The sequence below is a fragment of the Hoplias malabaricus genome, chromosome Y (assembly GCF_029633855.1).
Source record: "Hoplias malabaricus isolate fHopMal1 chromosome Y, fHopMal1.hap1, whole genome shotgun sequence".
Classification (NCBI taxonomy): Eukaryota; Metazoa; Chordata; class Actinopteri; order Characiformes; family Erythrinidae; genus Hoplias; species Hoplias malabaricus.
In genome coordinates, this window is record NC_089820.1 from 49,842,669 (window position 1) to 49,868,670 (window position 26,002).

At 39.5% G+C, this 26,002-nt stretch overlaps 1 protein-coding gene across 1 annotated transcript in view; it reads right to left on the reverse strand.

Moving 5' to 3' along the window:
• The window catches only part of LOC136678451 (rho guanine nucleotide exchange factor 40-like), a 67,283-nt gene that overhangs the window by 12,305 nt on the left and 28,976 nt on the right, over positions 1–26,002 (reverse strand). Inside the window, exons 11-13 of the mRNA XM_066656501.1 lie at positions 22,298–22,436; positions 21,803–21,925; positions 21,111–21,302 (exon numbers count right to left, since the gene is read on the reverse strand). Of these exons, the coding sequence (XP_066512598.1) occupies positions 21,111–21,302; positions 21,803–21,925; positions 22,298–22,436 (454 nt within the window). The remainder of the gene's footprint in view (positions 1–21,110; positions 21,303–21,802; positions 21,926–22,297; positions 22,437–26,002) is intronic.

The following is a 26,002-nucleotide window of genomic DNA, read 5'->3' on the forward strand; positions in this document are numbered from 1 at the left end:
ACAGAAAAGAATATCAACTAAAATGAATGGGAGGTAGGGTGGGGAGTGGCTGTAATAATAGAGTTTTTTGCACTGCAAGGTACCTACTCAGCTCGGCTATACTTTTTCCACTAGGTAAATCTGGTACCTGGTACTTGCAACCAGTACTTTTTTGGTATTTGTTCACATGCAGTTCCAAGTGCACAAAATATGGACTAAAGGTTACATGTAAACCTTGCAGAGCACTGATTGGCCAGAGAGACTTGTCAGTCATGATGAAGTGTAGACCTCCAACACAAACTATCCATCTATAAAATCGCCAAAATACAGCAGCGATTACATCTGTATTTATCTGACTCTCAATGACAACTTGTAAAATTATGCCACGGCCTTTTGAAAAGGATCAAATGCTCCTTGGATTGGTGGCTCCAGTGAAAGGCAGACATGCAAAAAGGAATGAAAAGAAAAACTCTGTGAGAACTGGGGCGTGAAGCCCAAATGTTAATACACAACATGGTTAGCCCACAGTTCCTGTTACAAACCGGCTTTTGCAACATCACTGACTACATTTTGCTGTGCTAACGGGAAAGCGACCAGGGACCAGGGCTGAAAAGCCTGTTGAGGAGTGCTGAATTAGTCAAGTCAGGTAGGTACCATGCAACGGAAAAGCACCAGTTGACTGTATTCTAAAACGTAAGTCCAGCAAAGCTTGATTACAACATGTCAACTTTAATTATCTGGTCAGATTAATCACGTGTATATAATATTTATTTATTAACTGCATTTATGCATATAAACAAAAACAAACTAGATCTAGAATTATATATATATATATGTGTGTGTGTGTGTGTGTGTGTGTATGTATGTGTGTGTTATTTAATGGTTTTTAAAATGAAAAACACTGATTACAAACAGTATCTTTTCCCGTCACTTTCCTGGGCCTTTCAGGGCAGACATAAGCTGTTTTCCAGTTATGAACTCTGAACTGTGAATGTTTTAAAGGATTATTTTCAGGCTGTGTGAGCAACAGTTGATTCACAGTGCAGATCTATTCCGAAATTTTTAAAGAAAGTTTTTATTCACTGTGATATAAATTGAAGTGATATGACACAACAAAGGGAATTAAAAAAAGAACATTTTAAGTGAATAATCAAATAACGTTAAATAGATCAGTAGAGATATTCAAATAAAAGTATCTGCCAAAAAGTGGATGCAAAGGGAGCTTGGAAACCACATTCTGTGTGGCATACCGCTGCAGCCTGAGGCAAGGATGAGACGAGACGAAAGCACAACAGCTGTTAGTTAAGAGACAAGTGGAAAAAGGGTCTGAAAGGTAATTCTCTTTTCTGCTAAGGGAATCTGTATGTGGTTGTGTCTAAAGAAATCCCTGTGAGAAAGAGAAAACAGAAGAATGAATGAGTGAGATGAGGAGAGAAAGAAGGAAAGAGACCCTTGCAAACTTCTTTGATGTAAAATAAAGGGGCATTTATAGAGGACCTGGGAGGTCTAGGCAATAAGGCTTTAACACATCAGCTGCCGAAGAGCTAATGGATTTAAGAACTGTGAAACAGCAGTCTGCAGCTAAGACACAGCTTCCCTTAATCACTATACCACCGCCAGTTTCACAATTATGCATCCTCAAACAGCCTCTCTGTCTCACTTTCTATCACTTCCATGCTGCGTTTCACATGGTCTATCACTCCTAAAACTTGGTTCTCTCTCTATCCTGTTATATACTCCTATAACAAACTGATGATTGTGTTACGGAGGATAAAGACCGATCAAACATTCACTCAGGGCCTTTTGATGCAACAAAGCTCTGACAGACTCCTGAGAGAGAGAGAGAGAGAGAGTGAGAGAGAGAGAGAGAGAGAAAGAGAGTGTGTGTGTGTGTGTGTGGCCAGGGCGACATTGTAACCACATACCAACAGTTTTACCCCTCAGCACCCAGATACTAAAGTCAAACAACAGACCAGAGGTCAGTTCAAAAATAACAATACACTCTGCTAATGGTTGGCACAATGAAAGAGAGAGAGAGAGAGAGAGAGCGCTGGGTGGGGGCTAATCAATGGCTATTATTCACAAACACTTTTTAATGGTTCAAAAAAGCATATCTTTCTGGGGGAAAATGTACTCTTTGTACCTCAGTGTCATTGTTTAAACACATTTCACAAAACAGTTATGTTTTTAAGAAACAAGAATAACAGAGCCATTCAAAGCCGTAAGGATCTCCATTAGATCCTGCAGTAAAAAAAAAGCACCAACGGCTTGTAGTGACAAAGCCTTTTGGAGGCAAAAAGGTCACAGCCTCTTGGCAAACTGTCTTTCATGGTTTCTCCTAATCTAACACATAGCACTTCCCCATTGGAGAACTCAAATTAAACACTTTATATCAATGCGGCAATTCACTCTCTTTCTCCTTTCGTCTATTTGATGCGTGTACTGCCATGAACAGGCTGAAGATGACATCATAGTTGAGAGCGCTTAAGGCCCTTTGAAGTGTGAATGGTGTGTGCTAGCAGTGTGTGTGTGTGTGTGTGTGTGTGTAGTATTTGATTGCTCAGAGCTGAAGAAGGCACCTCTAAAGGCCTCACTATTCAACGAGGCACAAAAGGGGGAGGGAGGTAGAGGGGGGTGTGGGGTGGAGAATCTCCAAGTCTTTGTATGCATGCAGAAATGAAGCTCCTGCAGTGTTAAGGGGCTGAGGACATTTTAACACTCAAAAGAAATCTTCTTTATTATTTCCTTAAAAATGAAAGAAAAGACGGAAAAGGAGAAAAAAAGAAGGGAGAGAATTTCAGGACAACAGCCAATCCCTGATCTCATGCTCAAGTAATGCCAAGAATGTGTTTTTCTCAAAGTGAATGTGTGTGAGTGTAATGAGTGTTTTCAAACTGGGCATTATGCTTACACACCATTTGAAGTTTTGGAATTTTTCCAGGAGTTAAGTTACTAACATACTGTGACTTGACAGCTTAAGAAAGTTGTTTTATAAAGAAAAGAAGTCCAGTAGAGTTCTTTGCATGCATACCATTAAAAATCTCAGTGTATCTTCATGGCTCTTCAACAGCTCCAGCAGGAGGTCACTTTTCATCTAAATATCACACTCAGCATAATCACCATTGTACTGTAGCTGGATTATTAAGTGTGAATGAAAGAAGAAGTGACAGAGTGAAATAGATGTGCAGATGTGATGGTACAATTAGCACAGTGGGTATACCAGGCATTAAAAAGATCTTTGAAAATAGGCTTTGTTTTGTAAGTCACGAGAAAAGTGCAACAACATTAGAATCATGTTTGTATCTGCCTATAATTGCAAAAAAAAAAAACAATATATGACCAAAATGTTTTGATTAAATGCATTTCTTGGGAAAGAAGAATCTTTAGGTGTCACTAGCCTAAAAAAAGTTGTAATTCATTAATTTTACTGCATTATTATCATCCATTCATTCATTCATTATCTGTAACCGCTTATGCAGTTCAGGGTCACGGTGGGTCCAGGTGGGAATACACCCTGGAGGGGGCGCCAATCCTTCACAGGGCAACACAGACACACACAGTCACTCACACACTATCACCTACGGACACTTTTGAGTCACCAATCCACCTACCAACGTGTGTTTTTGGACTGTGGGAGGAAACCGGAGCAACCGGAGGACACCCACGCGGACACAGGGAGAACACACCAACTCCTCACAGACAGTCACCCGGAACGGGAATCGAACCCGCTCCCCCGAACGGTCACAGTTTCTACATGTTATACACATTTAAGTTGTTAGCACCAGCCTGACATGTACATAAGAGGTATGTGAAGATACATACATCAGGTTTGGAAAATACTGCATTTATTAATAACGTTTAGATTTTTGAAATCTGTAGAGAACATTAGGAAACACTAATACTCATGGGATTATTTCAAACAAACGACATATTTAAGAGATATGATTACAAATTCATATATTTGGGGTATAGTAAAGCTTTTGTCCTTATTAATGTTTATACTTGTTGTTAAATTGATCACAGATTCTGATTATACGATATTCATTAAGACAAAGTTTTAGTTATTTATATCTAAAGTCATGATTGAATACAAGGAGTCATGGCTGTTTGAATAAACAAGTTAAATCTCAACCTATATTCTCGAGGAGTCAATACTAGAACAGAATATTTAAAATGAAAAACAAAAACAAAAAAGATGCCCCTCTTTATATGTGATTATTTAAAAAAAATTGGGAAATCTTCATTCCTTCACATTGTAAAGGTCGAATAACACTATGTCAGACACCATCTGGCATCAGACAACACAGACTAAAGGAATGCTAATGAAAAACACTGCAAAATCAGTCCCTGAAACAGAAATGATAATCAGAGATAGGGACTATGTCTGCACCTGTATGATAAGTAGCTTCTGGTGCATTTGACTCTTTCAGGCAGATTTTTCAGATTATGAAGGCCTCTAATTTATCAGCTGACATAAACAGCAGAGCCAATCCATCAATTTGTATTCAATATTGTTGTGTGATTGATGGGGTCAGGGGGGGGTTGTGTGATTGAGGGGGCTCTGTCGCGCTGCTGCATTCTATGGAGTGAGGTGCCAAACAACACGTGTCGACTATTAAATAATTATATATATGTTTTTCTGTATTTCTCAGAGCATTGGCCTGGTGTGTACATTTGTGAGTGTGTAAAGTGGTGTTTTTTAGTTATTTTTAGTTAATTTCAAAACAGGAGAATTAAAACCTAAAAAAATCTTGATTCACACCCGCACAAATGTAAACACCAGGCCATGACAGATTTCTCCTCTGTCTTAGAGTTGCTAAGCAGTGTGTGCATTAGTGTAATTATATTGCTCATAAAAGGGGAGTCCAGCATGGGCAGCAGCTGTTCAATAGAAAAAAAGACATGAACCCTGAAAGCCCCCTGGGCCCTAAGTGTGTGGCTCGTGTTTTTGCATGCTTTGTTTGCTACTGACAGTTCAGAGAGAGTGGGAGCAATAGAGAGTGAGAGAGAGACAGAGAGTGAGTGAGGGAATGAAGCATCTCACTGCATCTTTGAGTTCTCAAGATCCCAAAAATACTGCAGGCATTAGAAGCTTCAGTTCCACCTGCCTGCATAAGAGCTTGCAAGTGAATCTGACTCGAACTGTCCCTCTGTCTGTCTCTCATTACAGCTATACAAGTGATGCAGAAAATTAATCTGGTGGTAAAGTGTGTCTGAACTTCTTTTTCGCTACTAGGAGGGGAAACAAACACAACGTGTCACTCACATGTTACTTTATTGGCTGTAGACAGCTTTTCCACAGAGTCCATATTCAATTCCTTCCCCATGGTGCAACTCACAGGTTACATTTAAACTAGCTTTTAGTCCCTTAATCAGTTGTTGTCTTTTTACTGCATGTAAACATTCCATGTGTCAATATATCCATTTAGTTAATGCAAGCAACTTCTATGACTGAACTTTGAAGTTGCAGTAATATCACACCAGCAGATTTCCTTAAAGGCTAAGCACCACTTAATGGACCTCCATGAATATTTCACATTATTTTAGTTACTGACATATATAAGTATGAATTAAAATGAAAATAGCATGCTTCATTTGCTTTAAAACTGACAATTTTATTAAATTGACGGAAAAACATGAGCTCGCTACGGAAATTCTTGAACGCAACTATGACGTCACTTGTGGACAACAGCTGAACAACGCCCCGGCTAGCTAAATAACAAACATTATTCATGACAATAGCCTAGCAATAAGCTAAACTCAAATTTAGAGGTACCATTATTCTTGTAAATGTGATCGAAGTCGAACTCGAATTCATTCAAAAATATAAAACTTTGTAATGCAGTCAATTTTCTGGATATTTTGGGATTGTTGGGCCATTTGTTCACAGATGTCCCACTGTACATTGAATGATTGCAGCCAAAAACAACACACCTTTTCCTCATTTTGCATTAAATTAAGTGCAACTTCTAGAGTTGTTGTCCACCATCTACGTCACATGCAAGACGCCTATTAGAGTTTCCGAACACCGTTGGGGGGTGGACAATCTGTCTTTTAAACCGTATTCCTTGAATTAATAATAAATAACATGTTTTCTATCAATAAACACAAGTTAGGAACTCAAATTCCACTGTATTTATTTGTTTGATACTTTCATATAGCTGGTGCTTAGCCTTTAAATAATTGAAAGCAAGAGTCCTAAAGAAATGGCAGCTGTAATGTAATGTAAAGTCAAAAGATGGACACAATAATTAGTGAAAAGGAAAAAAGGTGTTGAGATATTCCTGAAACAAATCTCTAAGGTGCTTTCAACTGTAAATTAATGAAAAGGAGTGTGGGCTTAGACATTTGCACAGTACTATACAAATACACTGTAAAATAACTGCCTGTGTGTGGTTACGGCTTTTTGCAAATATGTGATTTGCCAGCACAGTGTGAGTGACCCTGGGGCACTGTGTCACAGGGTGTGGTGTGTTTCTAAGTAAGTGTGTGTGTGTGTGTGTGTGTGTGTGTGTGTGTTTGAGAGAGAGAGAGAGAGAGAGAGAGAGAGAGAGAGAGAGAGAGAGAGAGAGAGAGAGAGAGAGATCGTAATTTGAGTGTGTTGGGCCTGGGGTGGGGGGAGGTCTGGGAAAGTAAAGTCTGCAGAGCGAGCCAATCAGGTCACATCAGAGACATAGAAGCATGAGTAATCACACTGAATCACAGTACTGATCAGTGTAATGCCTACTCAACCATCTCACACACACAAACACAAATACACACAGCAATATTCCAGGTCAACCTCACACATAAACCCCCTAAGGAAATAAATATCAACATCTTGATGGAAAAGACAGCACCCCCAAATCTGACACAGGCCCTTTGTTCGCTTTGTTTACACTTTCACTCTGTCTACACTTCACTGACATGAGAGAAGCGGAGGGGGCATACACAAGACAATAACCGGAAACCCTTAAATGTTAGAGTCTCTACCTGTCTACCTATGTCTTGATCAACACATACCTTGTGTCACCAAATCCAAACCTATTCTTGTTTGTGGCACATAAACATAAGTCAATCAATTTACAACACATGCTTTTTATATTTTCAGCCAAATAAAGTGGTCCAGAGGCAAGGCATCATTAGGAGTACAGATGGGTTTGGCTTGTCTAACTGTGGGCTGTACATTCAGCATGTTTCACAGGTGGCTCATTAGTGAAAGGTGAAGTGAAAGCATGCTTCAGTGATCAGTCAGCATGTCATTAACAAGCTGAGCACTAAAAATCAGTTGTTTTTTTTTCACTCAAGTCTTTTCTTTCCCCTCTTGCCCTGAGTGCCACAGCAAAGAGCACGGTGAGCTGCTGGGTCACACACATTTGTTTCCCCCTCTGTTTCTTGTCATTTAACGACCATGGAGGTCTGTTTGTGTAGCCACAGGTGTCCATCCCATGGTCCTGCTACTGCTGAGCCATGTACACATGTCTTCAGAGACAAATGAACACGCACACAAACACACAAATGAGAAGAGAAAGCTGCACTCAGTTACTACAATAGACTGACAGGCCTAATTAAACAAGCATGGGATTGGTTTTGTGCTCATGTGGCTGTCCCACCATACTCGCTTAGTGATTTTAGGGGAGTAGAGAATTTGATGCGAGGGTGTTGTGATGGTGGGGGGCAGTGCAGTTGCTTTGGTTTTGGGGGTCTCTGCCCTCACACAGCAGCCCTGAGGGGGGATGACATGCCTTGGGATCAGTGAAGCACTATGATGAGAGGACATGTTCACTCCTGCGTAAAGGTTAGAGAGGACCAATGAATTAAAAAACGGCAATCACTTTCCTAAAGAGAAAAGCTACAATTAATAATGTTTTTATAGTGTTACACAGAGAAGAGAGTTATCTCAATGTTCTTCAGTGTTCTGATAAAATTTGCCAGTACTTAAGTACTGTACCATAAAATCACTATCAATTTCAGCATGTGCAATCAGAGAAATCTGAGATACCATGATATTATCACTATAATTATTTGTGAGAAATACTTCATGTTCGGTGTAATTATATTTTTTATGATAGTACAATTTATGTACAAGAGATACTCCATTTGTTGATGTTTGTAATTCAGAATAATCTGCTCTTTACATATTTAAATGCAATATTTTTGTAAATTTCGGCAGGACAGTGACAGCCATTAGCAAATAAATATTTTACTAGAACTACTACTAACACATACACAGACAGACACATACACACACAAAGAGCTGTTGGTTAATGATAGTTCCTTCCAGGAGGAATTTAGTCATATCATACAGCTGCTTTACAAATTATTCCTGCATAGCTCTCACAGTCCATCTCTCACAGTCAGACTAGTCTATTCAAACACAATATTAAAACAGACTCTCAAACTGCTTCATTCATTCATTCATTCATTATCTATAACCACTTATCCACTTCAGGCTTGCGGTGGGTCCAGAGACTACCTGGAATCATTGGGCGCAAGGCAGGAATACACCCTGGAGGGGGTGCCAGTCCTTCACAGGGCAACACACACATTCAGTCACACCTATGGAGACTTTTGAGTCGCCAATCCACCTACCAATGTGTGTTTTTGGACTGTGGGAGGAAACCGGAGCACCCGGAGGAAACCACCTACCAATGTGTGTTTTTGGACTGTGGGAGGAAACCGGAGCACCCGGAGGAAACCCACGCGGACACGGGGAGAACACACCGACTTCTTACAGGCAGTCACCCGGAGCAGGAATCGAACCCACAACCTCCAGGTCCCTGGAGCTGTGCAACTGCGACACTACCTGCTGCGCCACCGTGTCACCCTAAACTGCTTCAATGCACTGCTAAACATCCTGTACAACACCTGGTTAGTCTAAAGCCTGCATACTCTACATCTCCAAAGCTGTCATGATTTCCTTAGGGAAAATTGTATAATAAGATGCAAAATGATGTAAGAAGGATTATAAACCAGAACTGATTTCATGCTTTGTCGCTATCAGTTCAAGCTTTAGCTTCCAGGGCTTCCTGCAGAATCTAACAATATCCTGTCCTGATAACTTATATTTCTATTACTGCAGAACAGTTGTAAAGTAATCCACATTCTGTATTCTGTATCTCACCAACACTGCAGGCATTTACAGTGAGACAATGGTAAGTGTAAAGCTAGACAAGACAGACTTTTGCCCAAGGTTATGTCAAGCAATGGCATAAAAAACAAATCCAAACATGAGCTGCTTTACAGGGGGATTTTCTCATGGAAAGAATATACACCTCCAGACTCACACTACAACTCATGGCCACATCAAACCCATTCATTTTCAGGGAATGAGGGCAGGAGGCAAAATGAAAGAGAGGGAGGGGTAGAGAGAGGATTAACTGGGAGAGAGTTAGTCAACTATCCTTGGATACCCACGGAGCTCCATTCAAAACAGTTCCGCCAAGATTTCAATTAACCACTCAGTGCATGCACGCGGACACACACAAGCAGCGTGCATGGCACCATTTAGAATACACAGATATCTGTGGTCTGATAAGAAAATCAAAATAATAAATAAAAATAAAACAACCACTAAAATCAGTAAGTCATCACTACCAAAAACCTAACACTCTCAATTATCACAAAACGTGTTTATTTGTACCGGGTGGTGCATATGCTTATTTGTTTTGTATTTACCAATGTATTAAAATATCTGCTGATGGATATGCTTGGAGTTCTACAGTTTTGCTACTTTGTGCTAGTGTTGTACAAAATGTTTTGATTGGATTGTTCTCTTCAGCTTGTCTTAAATGTATCAACAGAAGCATTAGACAATATTACAAATGATAATCAGACAGAATATTCTAGAGACAGAATTTACCATTTTTTAAATGTATTTTCAAGCAGCTATTTCAAACTTAGCTCAAAATATATACATATTTTTAACAGGAACTGCGTTAGAGATTAACCCTAAACCAACATTATTAAAATTACTTGTATTTTCATCTATTATTATGATCATAAATACTATCGGCACTATTAAGTACAAATGTTTATGCACTAGCCTAGACCTGTGGTCCTACCTCCTCATGGCTATATCCATTTTCCTGTTCATGTAAACCACTGCTAGTCCCAGGAGCAGAGCAGGGTGCAGCGGCAGTCATTATTTTCTCTCTCTCTATGTGTTTCTCCCTCTCTTTCTCTCAGAGTGACGGGCTCGGGAAGAGAGAAGGACACTGGCGCCCACTCCCCTCCTTTCTCCACCTCCATGCTATTCACAGGCAAATGCTAGTCTAAATACCAGATGGGCCTTCCCCAGCAACTGAGAGAGAGAGAGAGAGAGAGAGAGAGAGAGAGAGAGAGAAGAATGGGGGGATGGGGGGGAAGTTGTCTGTTGTCGGCACTACAAAGCCCCTTAAGGAGCGGGAGGGAGGGAAAAAGAGAAAGGGGAGGGAGATTTGTAGGAGGAGAGCAAAACTTGGCAAAAGGGCACTACCTGGCCCCTGTGAACCCTCATGTGTCATATTAATGACAGAAAGTTCCGGAAGAGTAAATAATAATCCACACTGGAGCCTAAGGAGACCTGTTGCTTATTTCAGCACATACACAGACGTGCACTACCTTGTCACTTCACTAATGAGTGTTAAGCCATAAATGATCAATAACACTCAAATGTGTGTAAGGTAGATGCTCTGTTATATATTTGTTGTGGGATTTTTCATCTGGAGGTAGTGGAGAGGTGGAAAGGTGAAATATGAAATAGTTGTTTATTCTTGGTCTGATAAATTCTGAATAGAATTGCACAGTGACCTTCTCAACAGTATATAATCCTTTCTGCTTATGTATATTCATTCATTCATTATCTGTAAGCGCTTATCCAGTTGAGGGTCACGGTGTGTCTAGAGCCTACCTGGAATCATTGGGCGCAAGGCGGAAATACACCCTAAAGGGGGCGCCAGTCCTTTACAGGGCAACACACACACATTCACTCACACCTACGGACAATTCTGAGTCGCCAATCCACCTACCAACGTGTGTTTTTGGACTGTGGGAGGAAACCGGAGCACCTGGAGGAAACCCACGCGGACACAGGGAGAACACACCAACTCCTCACAGACACTCACCTAGAGCAGGACTCGAACCCACAACCTCCAGGTCCCTGGAGCTGTGTGACTGCGACACCTACCTGCTGCGACACCCACTTGCTGCGCCACTTATGTATATTGATGCTAAGAAATGTACCTTAACAAAGCTTTGCCAGCTGAATTTAAATATAAAAACTTGTATTGAGAAAGAAGACTGTTGTAATATATATTATTCACACCTATTTCCAATTAATAGTTTGATTAATAAATGATTAAATGTGGTATTTTTTAACATACCTAGGTTATTTTTTAATTACAGGAATACAATTGTTTCCCAAAAAAAGCAAGACTGGTGTGTTGTTTTTACTGTCACAGTATCTCCGCACCACATTTCTGTATTCAGTTTATTTATGTATAAAAAAAAAATAAAAGACATCAAATCAAGGTGAAACACTGAATCAGACTTTCTAAAAAAATACAAATCAAAGCATTGGGATTTCAGAGGTTTGCAAACCTAGTTACTGACTGTGTAAATGTGTGTGTTCTCTGAATGGATGAAAGAAATGAATGAATGAAAAGCTTGGCCACACTCTTGGCCTGGTTTTGGCTGTGCTGGTGTGTCAGTGGGAAGCCACTCTGGCATTGAGATGCAAATACACAATAATGGTGTGGAGGATGTGAGCCACAGAGGAACAGAAGGCTGGTGGAGAGAGACCTCAGAGATGCTGGGTATCAATAACATGATCAATAGCACGCCGCTCACAGACTGCTGCACACGCGCATGAGCGGCTCTCATATCAATATCAGCACAAAATCACTCATCAGCAATAACCATATGGTGGAGTAGAACTGTGTCATTAATGCCATAAACCCTGTTAGTCTGAGAGGGGATAAACATCATCATCACTTTAGAAGCTCTGGCACTGATACATTAAATCTCTAACAATCTAACAAAGTGCGAAGTAAGACTTGTATAGGAAATGCGGTCATGTAACATTTTGATTGACATGTACTTCATGAATGAGTTAAAACAAAAAGGTAAAACTTTTACAAAAGTATTTTTTTAAAGTCATCAATCTTTTCTCAGTTGGATTTTAACAATTAACTTTATGTTTCCAGTTCCTTGTTTAATGTTATTCTAGAATTTTGGTGACAGCATCTATACTGCTTTGCCACTGGTTTATAACTCTCATTTTTGAGCTTCAGCATTTCATTTAGTCAAAAAATTATATTAAAACAAAATATCTTGGGGGTCTACATTCCTCAAGTTACTGAATCATGTACCATTTCAGGTCTAGTTACTAATAAACAGAAAGTAAATGTGGGTAAGCTTTGAGTAAAGTCATGTCAATGAATGCCAGAACAGCTGACCATTCATTCTTTACAGGTCTGAACAATGTGGAAGTGCCATTTCCTCTCTTTATCTCTCTCTCTCTTTCTGGGTGTTCTGTGTGTGTGTGCACGTGCATTAGGCTAATGCTAGGCTAACTGCATGGTAAAAGCCCAACCCTGCCGAACTTAAGTGGGAACTGCTGCTCTTCTTTGTTAATGTGCTCCTATTAACACGTATCAGTAATTCTGTCTTTCTGTCCCTCATTCTCCCCATCCTTACTCTCTCCCCCTCTTATCTGGGTCTGCTCATCCTGTCACTCTCCCTTTGTCCTTCCATCAAACCACAGAGACAAATCATCTCAGTGGTTCTCCTCAGTCTGTACTCAAGCATGCACCCACCATCTGGACAGGGATGACCCCCTCCTAAAACCACACATACACAAACCTTACCCACTTACCCCAATGCCTGACGCCCTTGGCGACATCACAGGACAATGTATCACCTAATTCCCAAAAAATAAATAAACCTCACAAGGAGGTTCTTGTGATGCTGTCACTCTGCTGTCACTTTGACCATTGATTATGGTTGATGTTTTGCACTGGTGCCTGCAGGGCAGTGATATAGGAGTGTCAATACTGTATCTCCTAATGCGCATCAGTGGGCTTTTGCAAGGTTGACTGAGGCCAGACAAAGTTGATTAACAAGATATGACAGCTTTTGTCCAATGCATTTTAGATGTGTTAGAATCCAAAGCTTTAACAATATTACATTTATTTACTGTTTTTATTACACCTCATTCCTTAGTTACCTTAGTTAACAGACACATATAAACTCTACAGTTCCAGTTCTGTACATATAAAGATTAACCTAACAAAGATCTGCTAGTACTGACCACGCCAGTGAAGGCTGAAATGGGGAGGCAAACTCCAACATGTTTTTGGGCAGGAGCTCAGGTAAGTGCATGAAGCTGAACCCCCTATTGGAGGTGTAGGTGGGACTGAGTTTGTCCAAATGACTGTCTGTGAGGAGTTTGGTGTGTTCTCCCCGTGTCCACGTGGGTGTCCTCCGGGTGCTCCGGTTTCCTCCCACAGTCCAAAAACACACGTTGGTAGGTGGATTGGCGATTCAAAAGTGTGTGTAACAGTAACAGTTAGCTGTTTATCGGGAGCCAGAGCGCCGGATATTAGTGGCAACCTTAGACTGTTAGCTAATAGGAGATATTCGAGGGTAGTCATTCATGTAGGGGCCAATGATATTCGTCTGCGGCAGTCTGAGGTAACTAAGGGTAATATTACAGAGGTGATTAAACTGGCCCAGACGATGTCCGATGCCGTAATCTGCTCTGGCCCCATACCAATGCGGCGTGGCGACGAAGCTTACAGCAGACTTTGGGCGTTAAACTGCTGGATGTCCAAGTGGTGTTCCGAAAATCAAGTGGGCTTTATAGACAATTGGTTACGTTTTGAGGGCAAGCCTGGTCTTATAGGTAGGGATGGTATCCACCCCACGCGGGAGGGTGCTGCCTTACTTTCTTGCAGTATAGCACATAGTCTTTTAGTTAGTCAGCAGAGTAGTGTAGATAGCTGCTGACAATCCAGAGCCGGGACCAGGCCGCAGACAGACAGGCTAAACCGACCGTCTGCGAACTGTCTTGAGGCGTCACCCAGGTTCAACTGTATTGAGACTGTGTCTTTCCCCCGAACTAAATATAAAAGTAGAAAAACAAAATCAGCCTGTTTCAGCAACCTAATCAATATTAAATCATACACAACACCTAGCAGCAACACCTCAGAACTAAAATTTGGGTTACTCAACATAAGATCACTAAACTTAAAAGCACTCATCGTAAATGATATTATAAGTGATCATAAATTCAATGTTTTCTGTCTCACGGAAACGTGGGTTAAACCAAATGAATATTTAGCACTAAATGAAGCCACCCCCCTAGGCTATAATTATGCACATAGCCCAAGAATATCAGGCAAAGGAGGTGGAGTATGTGTAATTTACCAAAATACCCTAGAAATTAGTCTTAAACAATGTGACACCTTCTCTTCTTTTGAGGTTCTCTCCACTATTATTACAAATCCGGTCACAAAAAAGGACGCATTTTTATTATGCAACATTTACAGACCACCAGGGCCTTACTTAGAATTTCTGAAAGAATTCAGCGATTTTGCTACAAACCTAGCGGTGTGCAATCATAAAGTTATAATTGTAGGAGATTTCAATATCCATTTTGAGAAGGAAAATGACCCACTAAAAAAGGCATTTACCTCAATCTTAGACTCTATTGGTATTACTCAAAATATAACAGGGCCTACACACTACTGCAGCCACACTTTAGACTTAGTTCTGACACTAGGTCTTAACATTGACAAAATTAATATCTTACCGCAATCCTCAGCAATCTCCGATCATTACTTAATTTCATATGAGCTACGTTTTATCCATAATATATGTAAGAACCCTCGCTATTCTACAAGGCGTATAATAAAACCATCTACCGTCCTACAATTTATAGAAAACCTACCAGAACTATCGACCCCAGTTCCAACTCCATCAGACCCAATGGACCTAGATGTACTAACTGATTACCTAGAAAATACCTGTCGATCTACTTTAGAAAAGGTAGCACCACTTAAACATAAAAGTATAAGACAGAAAAAGCTCGCACCATGGTATAACGATAAGACCCGTACTTTAAAACAAACATTACGAAAACTAGAGCGGAAATGGCGATCAACCAAGCTTGAAGTGTTCCATTCTGCCTGGAAGGACAGCCTTATAGAGTATAGAAATGCCCTCACTAAAGCTCGCTCAGCATATCTGGCCTCGCTGATCTCCAATAATAAAAATAATCCGAGAGCACTGTTTAGTGTGTTTTCTAGAATTACAAAAAATCAAGCAGGTTCTGAACAACTAATTCCAGCAACTCTCACCAGTAAAGATTTTATGGACTTTTTTAATAATAAAATTGAGAATATTAGACAACAAACTCTAGCCACAGGATCAAATCCATCCTGGCTGCCACCTGATGTGAATGAAATAAAACATAATATAACTGCAAAAGAAAGACTTGAAACCTTTTACCCACTCCCACAATTAGAACTAGAGAAGATTATCACCTCCGCAAACTGTACAACTTGCACACTTGATGCAATTCCCACACAGTTGCTCAAAGAAGTACTACCAGCTATTATTGATCCTCTTTTAACTATAGTAAACTCATCGCTTAGTCTGGGCCATGTACCCAAAGCTTTTAAACTAGCAGTTATTAAACCTATGATCAAGAAACCAAATCTTGATGCTAGTACACTGTCTAATTACAGGCCTATTTCTAATTTGCCATTTCTGTCTAAGATCTTAGAAAGAGCTGTGGCCCAACAACTTAGTTCATATCTACATAAGAATCATATATATGAAAAATTCCAATCTGGATTCAGGCAACATCATAGTACAGAGACAGCTCTAGTCAAGATAACAAATGATCTTCTTCTTGCCTCTGATCAAGGCCACGTATCCCTGTTGGTGCTTCTTGACCTAAGCGCAGCCTTCGATACAATAGACCACAATATTCTCATAGAAAGGTTAGAAAACATGGTTGGAATCACAGGGACAGCCCTATTATGGTTCAAATCTTACTTAACCGAACGTTATCAATTCGTAAAAGTAAACAATCTAAATTCAAATTATTCTAAAGTAAGATTTGGAATTCCACAAGGCTCTATTTTAGGACCATTATTATTTACATTATACATGTTACCGCTAGGCACAGTTATAAGAAACCATGACATTAACTTTCACTGTTACGCAGACGACACACAATTGTATATTTCAGCCAAGCCCGATGACAAACACAGATTAAAGAAAATAGAGGACTGTGTAAAAGACGTGAAAGGCTGGATGTTGCGTAACTTCCTCCTTCTAAACAGCAACAAAACAGAGGTCCTGCTTTTGGGTCCAAAAGTGACAAGAAATAAATTATCAGATTTAATTTTAAATCTAGCTAACTTTCCAGTTAAACCTGGTTCAGCAGCAAAAAATCTTGGTGTCATAATTGACCCGGATTTATCATTTGATCAACACATAGGTAGTATCACTAGGACAGCTTTTTTATATCTTCGCAATATTGCTAAGATTAGAAATGCCTTATCCCTCCAGCACGCAGAAACATTAGTACATGCCTTTATTACTTCAAGGCTTGACTACTGTAACGCACTACTGTCAGGATGCACCAGCAGCAATTTAAGAAAACTTCAACTAGTTCAAAATGCTGCAGCTAGGGTCCTCACTAAAACTAGAAAATTTGAACATATCAGCCCAGTTTTATCATCACTTCATTGGCTGCCTGTTAAATTCCGCATTGACTACAAAATTTTGTTATTAACATATAAAGCTCTACATGGGCTTGCTCCTGAATATCTTCAAGATACAATTTCCTATTATGAGCCTCCACGTTCACTCAGATCACAGAATACTGGATTTTTAATTGTTCCCAGAATTCAGAAGGCCTCAGCTGGGGGAAGAGCCTTTTCTTATAAAGCCCCCCAACTCTGGAATGATCTTCCAGAAAATGTTCGGGACTCAGACACAGTCGCAATCTTCAAATGTAGGCTAAAAACTCATTTGTTTAGTTTATCTTTTGGTAGCTAATGCTCCCCCATAGATAAAGGCGGCAGATCCAGGGGGTCCATGGACACAGGGAATTATAGTAAACTGAGACGCTGGTGCTGTCGTCCCGCCGCTTCTCGCGATCACTCAGGTTTGTTGACGGTGGAGCGGAGGGATGCCAGTGTTTCAGGATGCTCCCGTGTCTGTGTGTCCTCCTGGTTCTCTCCTTTTAGTTAATGCTGTCATAGTCAGATCTGCCGGAGTCATTAGCCACACTCTGGAAATTTTCATATTTTCTACTTTACAAACACAAAACAGTTCAAAACTAATTCCATCCCTTTACATCTTTCCGAGTAAACGACTGCCCACCTGTCTGTCTGGACACTGATGGATGACTGTCGAGATCCTCCTCCACGCTTCAGACCAGCTGCCCACGCTCCAGCAACCACCAAGTGCCTTGAAGCTGTCCCTACACTGAAGTTCTCATGGACTACTAACTATCATCACCAGTAGATTGACCAGAGGAGGATGGGTCACCCCTTGTGAGCCTTGGTTCCTCCCAAGGTTTCTTCCTCAGCTGGGGGAGTTTTTCCTTGCCACTGTCGCCCCTGGCTTGCTCACTTGAGGGTTTTACATTTGTCTTTACATTTCATGTCAAATCTTGTCTTACTGGAATTCTGTGAAGCTGCTTTGTGACAACATCAGTTGTGAAAAGCGCTATATAAATAAATTTGATTTGATTTGATTTGTGTGTGTGTGTGTGTGTTGCCCTGTGAAGGACTGGCACCCCCTCCAGGGTGTGTTCCCACCTTGCGCCCAATGATTCCAGGTAGGCTCTGGACCCACCGCGACCCTGAACAGGATAAGCGGTTACAGATAATGAATGAATTTGGAGGGTCTATACAGGGCTAAGGGCAGGCATTTGGACATGGTCCTACTCCCAAAATGTTGTTATTACATTTAGATTGCAAATAATTATGCATTACTTAATTTATTACTTATGTATTATTGAAATTGCCTGGCTAAGGCTTATGAAAATAAAGTTACAATTACACAGTAATGTGAGAAAGGAGAAGTGCTCTACAAAATAGATCAACATGAAAGTTATTTTCTCCTCTAAATACATTTCTCCATCCTCTTAAGCACTGTGCCAACTTAGTGAATGTATGGCCCAGGCCACTAAGCTAAAGCTGCTCAGCTGTCATCTTTCACATTGTTTATGGTGACTATGAACCTCAGCCATGGTTTCATCTGCCCAGTCCAGCCTGGTCACTAGGCAGCCAACTCAAACAGCCACATTCTATCTTTGGGCTGGGCCCACATGTCATCGGAGACAAATTAAGAACCGAGTTACTAGACTTAGTGACTCCACACATACATATACAGTTGTATGTAAAGGTTTGTTCTCCCTGTTTAAGATATTATGTTGATTCTAAGTGAAAATATTTACACATCCTCCACAGGGAATTAATCTAAAAATATTAAATATATCATAACTATTTTCACAATAATTTGTGTTGTATTTCAGCAAATTTCTCACTTTGACAATCAACAAAACCTGCATTAACTCCAAAGGCAACTAAACGTCTGCATAAGACGTGAAAAAAAACCCTAATTTACATAAGCATGTTTATTGATATTCGTCTATGTCTAATGCATTTGTGATCTGAATGTTATCTGAATATCAGCTTCTCATGCAAAAAGTAAAAGAGAAGGTGCCACAAGTGTCACCCTGCTGAGCAAATCCTCACAGAATTAGCATGCCTAAGCCTTCTCATTTAACACTTGAAAACAAAGCCTTGGCTTTATTTGCCTGTGGCACTTGAAAAAAGCACAGAGCCACCAGTTCTAAATACAAACTGACATAGGAAACAGATAGAACTACATAAAGATTTATTAAACAGAGACTTTTTGTGTCAGCCCTGTATATATGTTGGGTCAATATTCCAACAGATGGCAGGAAAGCGCTGGACGAGTTAACAGGGATAGATTTTGAATGAGAATACGAGAGAGATGATTATGCTAATAGTAAAATCTCCAGTGGTTAAGGCATCAAGGCCAGCTGTCAAGCCAAGCCATCAAATAGACTAAAGGGAGTCACAGAACAACATACAGAAAATAGACACATCTATATAAAGGCTTTAAAGGCAATGTCCAAGATTGTGATTGCTGTTCTTTTTGATTTGTTTATGTTCAGAAGCTCAGGATCTTTTAAGATGGAAATGTACGTTAAAGACAAAAACAACCTGTTTGGAAGTTTAACTTGTTTGTAAATGTTTATACAAACTCTTTGAATTACAACAGAAACCCATTTGTAGCTTGAGTTTTGTAGCACTTTTGGTCAATGTTTATTTTCATGCAGTTAGTGCTCTCCCAAATTTAGAGTCCATTCCAACGTAAGTATTCTGAACCAGCAAAAAGTCAGTATTACCCAACTAGAGAGCAAGAATAAAGCAATATCCTGATCTCTTTTCAAGGTTTTTAACGTCTGAAGATCTCTCACTCAGAGACAGAAATCCTGGCCCTGTTATTTTTTTTTTTTTTTTTTTACATGTTTACTGACACTAGGGTTTCATAAACTCATTTGCACAGTTTCCAATGTGCAAACACACTGCAGAGCTAGAAAATGGTGTGGAAAGTCTTTTTTGAATGAAAAAAGACATCACTTGTAAAATAAATTAAAAAAAAAATGTTACTGCACTCCAAACGCAATAACATCCAACCAAAACATCTGATAGCAATTTTCACCCAGTGATTAACACCGCACACAACTTACCATTGTGCAGCTGAAATATTTAAGATGCATTTTACCAGAAGATACAAACACTCTACACACAGCACGCCGAAAGAACAAAAACAAAGCAGATACACACAAATCTAGTAAATATATACACATATCCACAAATTATATAGAAAGCAGTCACATCTTCAAAAGCAGCGTTTTTCTGCAAAGAAATTAATAGTAATCCCTTGCTCTTCACCATACAATATCACTGCATCTCCCTTTTCAAAGCATCTGTGCTTTGCTGGACTCACATCAAAACAATATTCAGGTGCAAATATAAGGGTTCTTCAACTGCTGGCCAGAAACTTAAGAGAAACATCTTTTCATGTACATTATTCTATCCCACTGCAGATGACAGATAAACAATAACTTCACAGAGAATGGCTTTCTAATTTGAGACCATTCATTCTTACAGCATTCCTGTGAAGTCACCAAACAACTGAAAGACACAGTTTCTCCCTCTGACTGTCCATCCATTCAGGAAGAGAGAGGGCAAGAGAGAAAAGGGAGATCTTGAACAATTCTACAAGCACCAAGAGACACCATTGTTTCCAAGGAGGAAAGGCTGTAAACTACTCTACATAAAATCAAATAACTATTGACTTCAGAGCCTTTGCTCAAGCTTAAGTGCTCCAGGGATGGTCAATAGTAGTGTCTTTAAAATAACACAGGGTTACACTTTAACAAACTATACTGCAGAATCACTGACTGCAAACCAGCACTCTCCCAATCTCCATCTAAAGGATATAATTGCAGTAATGCTAGACATAAAAGTTAAATATCTCTGTACTTTGTTATATATTTTTAATAAAATTAATAAATATTGATATTCATAAATAATTATGTGTAATGTGAGACGAAATTACTTATAAATATGAATAATATATTGAATCCTGGGGCAAAAAAACCCAAAACCTATATTGGAGCAATGTACAAAGTAATCATAAAGGTGAAACTATTTATTTTGGCAAAAAACAGATACTGTTTTGCTGCCTAGTTGTAGTCTAAAGGCCCAGTTCACTGGAACTCTGAGGCCTGTCTGAAAAATCAATAATGGAAAATATCTTGATGTCCAATTGAGCATGTAAACAATTTTTCATTTAAGCATTTAGCATTCTGCCAGCATGCTGATATACTGTACTTCACACTCATTCCTTGTGGGCCCCTCTCCACTGGTATTTACAAACCAGCTTTGAGTAAATTTAAGATTTATGCACGTTTGCAATTTATGACTCTAGTCTAGAGAAAAGTATTAATGCCTAGAAATAAAATATATATTATTGTTTTAATATTTCAAGCAATTCTTACAACGAAAGCTATAAAAGTAAGAAGTAAATGAAGACTCATGCCTCACCTTGTCAAAGAACTCATAGAGGCGTACAGTCTTGTCGATTTTCTCCTTGGTGACTTCCACTCTTTGAGAGAAGTTGTGCAGGTGGACCCAGAAGGAGCGCACTTTCTCTTCATACACCTGCAGCTCAGCTGACGATAGGTCCTCCCACCGCTCTAACCTTTTCAAAAGTGCTTCACCACTCTTACAGTGTTCCTACGAAACACATGTGCATAGTACATAGTGAATTACTCTACATAGATACACAAATGTTCATGCCATCCATGATGAGTGATTCAGTTTGGCAGTAACCACCTTATATACTGCAATGTGCTACATATGCTTAAGTTCGCAAACTCAAGCTATCTGCAGATTTATACAAACCCACACGTTTTAAATGAATGGGTTAGTCAAAACATACATCTTTTCCTATTAATACATATTATAACAAACACCAGAAGTCAGAAAACCAACAGAAGACATAGCGTTAAATACAACCCACATTTTTTTTTTCAAACAATGCAAAACATATGGTTTTTTTTTTTAAACTTACTAATCTGAATGTTTACTAGATTGAAATTTGTAGTGTTTGAAATCTGAATGGTAAATCAGTAGCTGTTATGAGTATTGTGATTTTAAAGGTATATGGTTTTGAGTGATTATAAGAATGCTGTAATGTAATATACAGTAATCCTGTGAAAGTAGCGTATACATACATAAGCAGCATTATAGAAGTCTCGGAAGAGGGTCTGTTTTCCACGTAGCTGCTCTAGAGAATCTTCTAGTTCTCCCAGTGTCTGTAGACGTATCTCCCCTACATCATAGATCCACTGACGCACCTAAGAAATGAGAAAACATACATATGAATACACACAGGTCAGACGGTATCTCTAATTTTAGGTATATTAGACAAAACTACCAACCACAAACTAGGAAAACCCAACTATGACTTTATATCCATTCCCTATTCATTTGCCTAGCTTTATGACATGTTGTAGTGTGGAATATACTGTGTAATACAAAAACTATAGAACGAAGCTAACTGTCCAATAAAGATCTGCTTAGCGGATGTTTGAAAAAGCTTATAATTAAGAAGGTACATGGTTTAACTCTCATTCCCATGGTAAATGCACTAAATATTTACAAGTGAAGAAACTGATGCATGTACCATTGAATATGTTATATCTGAAGTATAAGGTTGCAAGTCTCACCTCCGTGAAGCCCTCCTCCAGACTCTTAAACTCCATGATAAACTCCAGTTCCTGAGTGCACTTGTTAGACAGCATCACCAGCTTGTGGACCAGCTCGTCCACCTGATTATACAGACTGCCCACACCCTCAATGGCATCTCTGCAATGTAGGAAAAAAATGACTCGTTTAAGCCATTCAAAATAAGAAGTGAGTATTCCCCCAGTTTTGAGAGCTTCTGCATCAGAGACTGGAGCACAACAACCTTTGTAGAGTTTACAGTATCACTAGCATGTCCGTGTGAGGTTGACTGTGCTGATTGGGTGTATCTTTTTGATTGACACCATGTTCAATCAATGAAAGACTGGTGTCTCTGATGAGGCCATCTATACCAGCCCTCATAGCCAGCTGTGCCAGACCTATCCATTTGAAGGAACACACTGAGCGTGTTTGTCTGTGTCTTTGCCCTTTTCTCAGCAGAGAAACATTAGTCCAGAGCTGTAATGTACTGACTGGGCACATTGTGTGCAGTGGCAGAGGTTGATGACTAAAGGATGACTTAATTTCTGCTACAGCTCAGTAACACAACGCCAAATTGTGCTTGGATTCAACTTTCACACGACATTTCCTTCATGATCACAGAGATACTTTTCCTGTCTAAATCTGTCTTACCCGCACGAGTGCACATACACACGCACACACACAGTATATATTTACTGTCTCTATAACAACAGCATGAATCTATTATGAAAGGAGAGTCTTATCTTCTCTTATCTACAATGAATCATCAAAGCCACTACTTACACATCCGCCCATACCATAGAAATTAAAGCAGAGTTAAAGCAAATCTTATATGAACTGAGGTTTTATTATAACCTTTGGAAAGAAATGCGACTATATATTACAATAATCAAAGCTTTAATTTTACTCATCTTAAAAATAGGGCAAAGTCAAATGGCTGATTTGATTATGTCCAATTACCAAGTAAGAGAATACACTTCTATATATATATATTTTTTTACTATTTTTAATACTTAATTATTCCACATTGAATAAAATGCTGTGGCTGTCAGTTTGTAGGTTTGAATTGTGGATGTAATAGACAACAAATACACTCAAACATGCATGGAGGAGGTTTTTTTTCTAGTTAATGCCTTGCTAGTTATTCTGGGGTTAGCTGAATCAATGCTGCCCTTTAGTTTTTATCTCCTTTCAAACATGACGCTGGGGAAAAAAGAAAATAAAAGCAAAAAAATAAAACTAGAGTCACAAAAAAGAAGAAAAAGTCCTAATAATGAAAGTTATTAATGAGCACTGATACAAAAAGTACACAAGTTTGCTTAAATCCAGTGAATCCAAAAATGTCTAAAAACACCACACCAAACAAAAAATAATACTATGCCTTGTGTGTTTCTGTTAAATTTGAAATTATGTTATTATAACCTTCAGGATATTTGTAAGATATTGGTACTTGGTGATGTCTAACATGAATTCAAGAGTTTATCTGTTTTTAACCTTCATGATACCAAGAAATGAGATCTTCTAAGACACAAAATAGACACACACACACACACTTAAAGCAAACATGAACTAATTTTCTCAACAGGCCTCAGATAACAAAGACATTCCAGAAAAAGACAAAATGAAAAAAGAAAAGAGGAGAGAAACTGCATAGTTTGCTGAGTGATAAAGAGTAGTTGCTCACTCATAAACACACAGACACACACACACACACACACACACACACACACACACACACACACACACATCGACAGATCTTTCCTGCATCTAAGAACAAAGTTTCTTGGATCAATAGCCAGTAGCTCTGATTTTCTATTGCAGGCTTTTATAGCTCCAAATGTACAAAAATGCAATAAAAAAAGAAGACAGAAAGAATGTAGAGGGGGGAAAAGTGGGATGTAATAAAAACTAAAGAATAAAGAGAAAGTCCCTTTTTGGCAATTCAGTTTTCTCCACATCACTCACTTGTATCCCGCAGTCATATCAAGCTATGCTTCCTCTAAAACAAGGGCTTATTTATTCTGCAGTTATGCTGGACACTAGGCAAACATTTCATCCATCATGGTCAAAGTTCACATCTAGGATGCAAGAAAAGTGCTGACCTCAATGCAACCTCAAGGCCTGAAGCTGTGACTCACACACAGAAACAAGCTCATACACACCCATCTAAAGCTGCCTTTCACTGAAAGACACTGAATGAAGAGCAAGGTTTGAACACAAGCATGAAAGACTCAACATAAACCGACACAGAGGGTGAAGGAGAACAAAAGAGAACAACAAAAAGCGAATAGAACAGGAATTATGACTCCTGACACATGCTCCTAAGCAGTGACCCTGAAATCCTCTGAATCTGAGCTCCAGAGGATGACCCTGACTGAAACTAAACATACACACCATTAGTCCAGTGTTATCATCAAAGGGAATCACCCACAAATATTTAGCTCTCTGTGTATATATTCTGGTAATTTCTACAAAGAATGCTAGAGGTGGAGAAAGATACAGATTTCACAGTAAATAATCTAGTGTTAAAATTAAGAACACTGGAACAATAATTAATTACTGGGCTGTGCAACATCAACATTGTTTTTATTTCTCCTTTGACAACGAATCAACTGCCAACACAGCCAATGATCCACACACACAACTAGGCATGTAATGATTAATGTACTTATCGAGTGAGATACTGAGGTAGGCAACTGCAATCTAAAATTATAGAGACAGGGTGACAACTGTATTCCAATTGAATTACTGGATATACACATGATGGTCCTGACCATTGAACAGCAGGGTGAAATAGGGATAAGAATATGCCCAGGCATTTTGCACAGTACTGCTTCCTTTAGGACACAGCACAGGCAGTTTGGCTGTGAGCATAACTTCCATTACTTTAAATACATGATCTATTGAAAGATTGTTAATATTTTTTATCAACAACAATATATATAAGAGGTAGTGCTGCATTCACACAGCTCACACAGGTTGTGAGTTCCAGTCCCGTTCCGGGTGACTGTCTGTGAAGAGTTTGGTGTGTTCTCCCTGTGTCCGCTTGGGGTTCCTCCGGGTGCTCTGGTTTCTCCCACAGTCCAAAAACACACGTTGGTAGGTGGATTGGCGACTCAAAAGTGTCCGTAGGCGTGAGTGAATGTGTGTGTGCATGTGTCGCCCTGTGAAGGATTGGCGCCCCCTCCAGGGTGTGTTCCAGTCTTGCGCCCAGTGATTCTGGATGGGCTTCAGGCCCGTCGTGACCTTGAACTGGATAGGCGGTCACAGACAATGAATGAATGAATATATATAAGGCACAACGTACATGCAGTACTGTGCAAAATGCATGGGCATATTCAGACACATGGTATAATATTACAGAACATTATCTCAAAGAGATAATGGTAAGTCAACAACACTGATAAACATGAATATATAATTGCATTAGCATTATTTGTATGTGCTGTTGGTATTAACTTTTAAAAATATTTACAAAGCAAAAAAAACCAGCAAAAATAAAAAAAACAACAGTTTTGCATTTAATATTCTCAGTTGTCTAAGGCACATGACCCTACATCCAGACGCTGTATAATAACACACGTGACCACACGCGGGTGACAGTGAGAAAGTGTCTGCTGTGACATAGTTTTAGGGTGCACAGAAAGCTTGTGTAGATAAGGTCATTTCTCCTGGCTTGGCTTTAGGAAAACACTCACACACACACT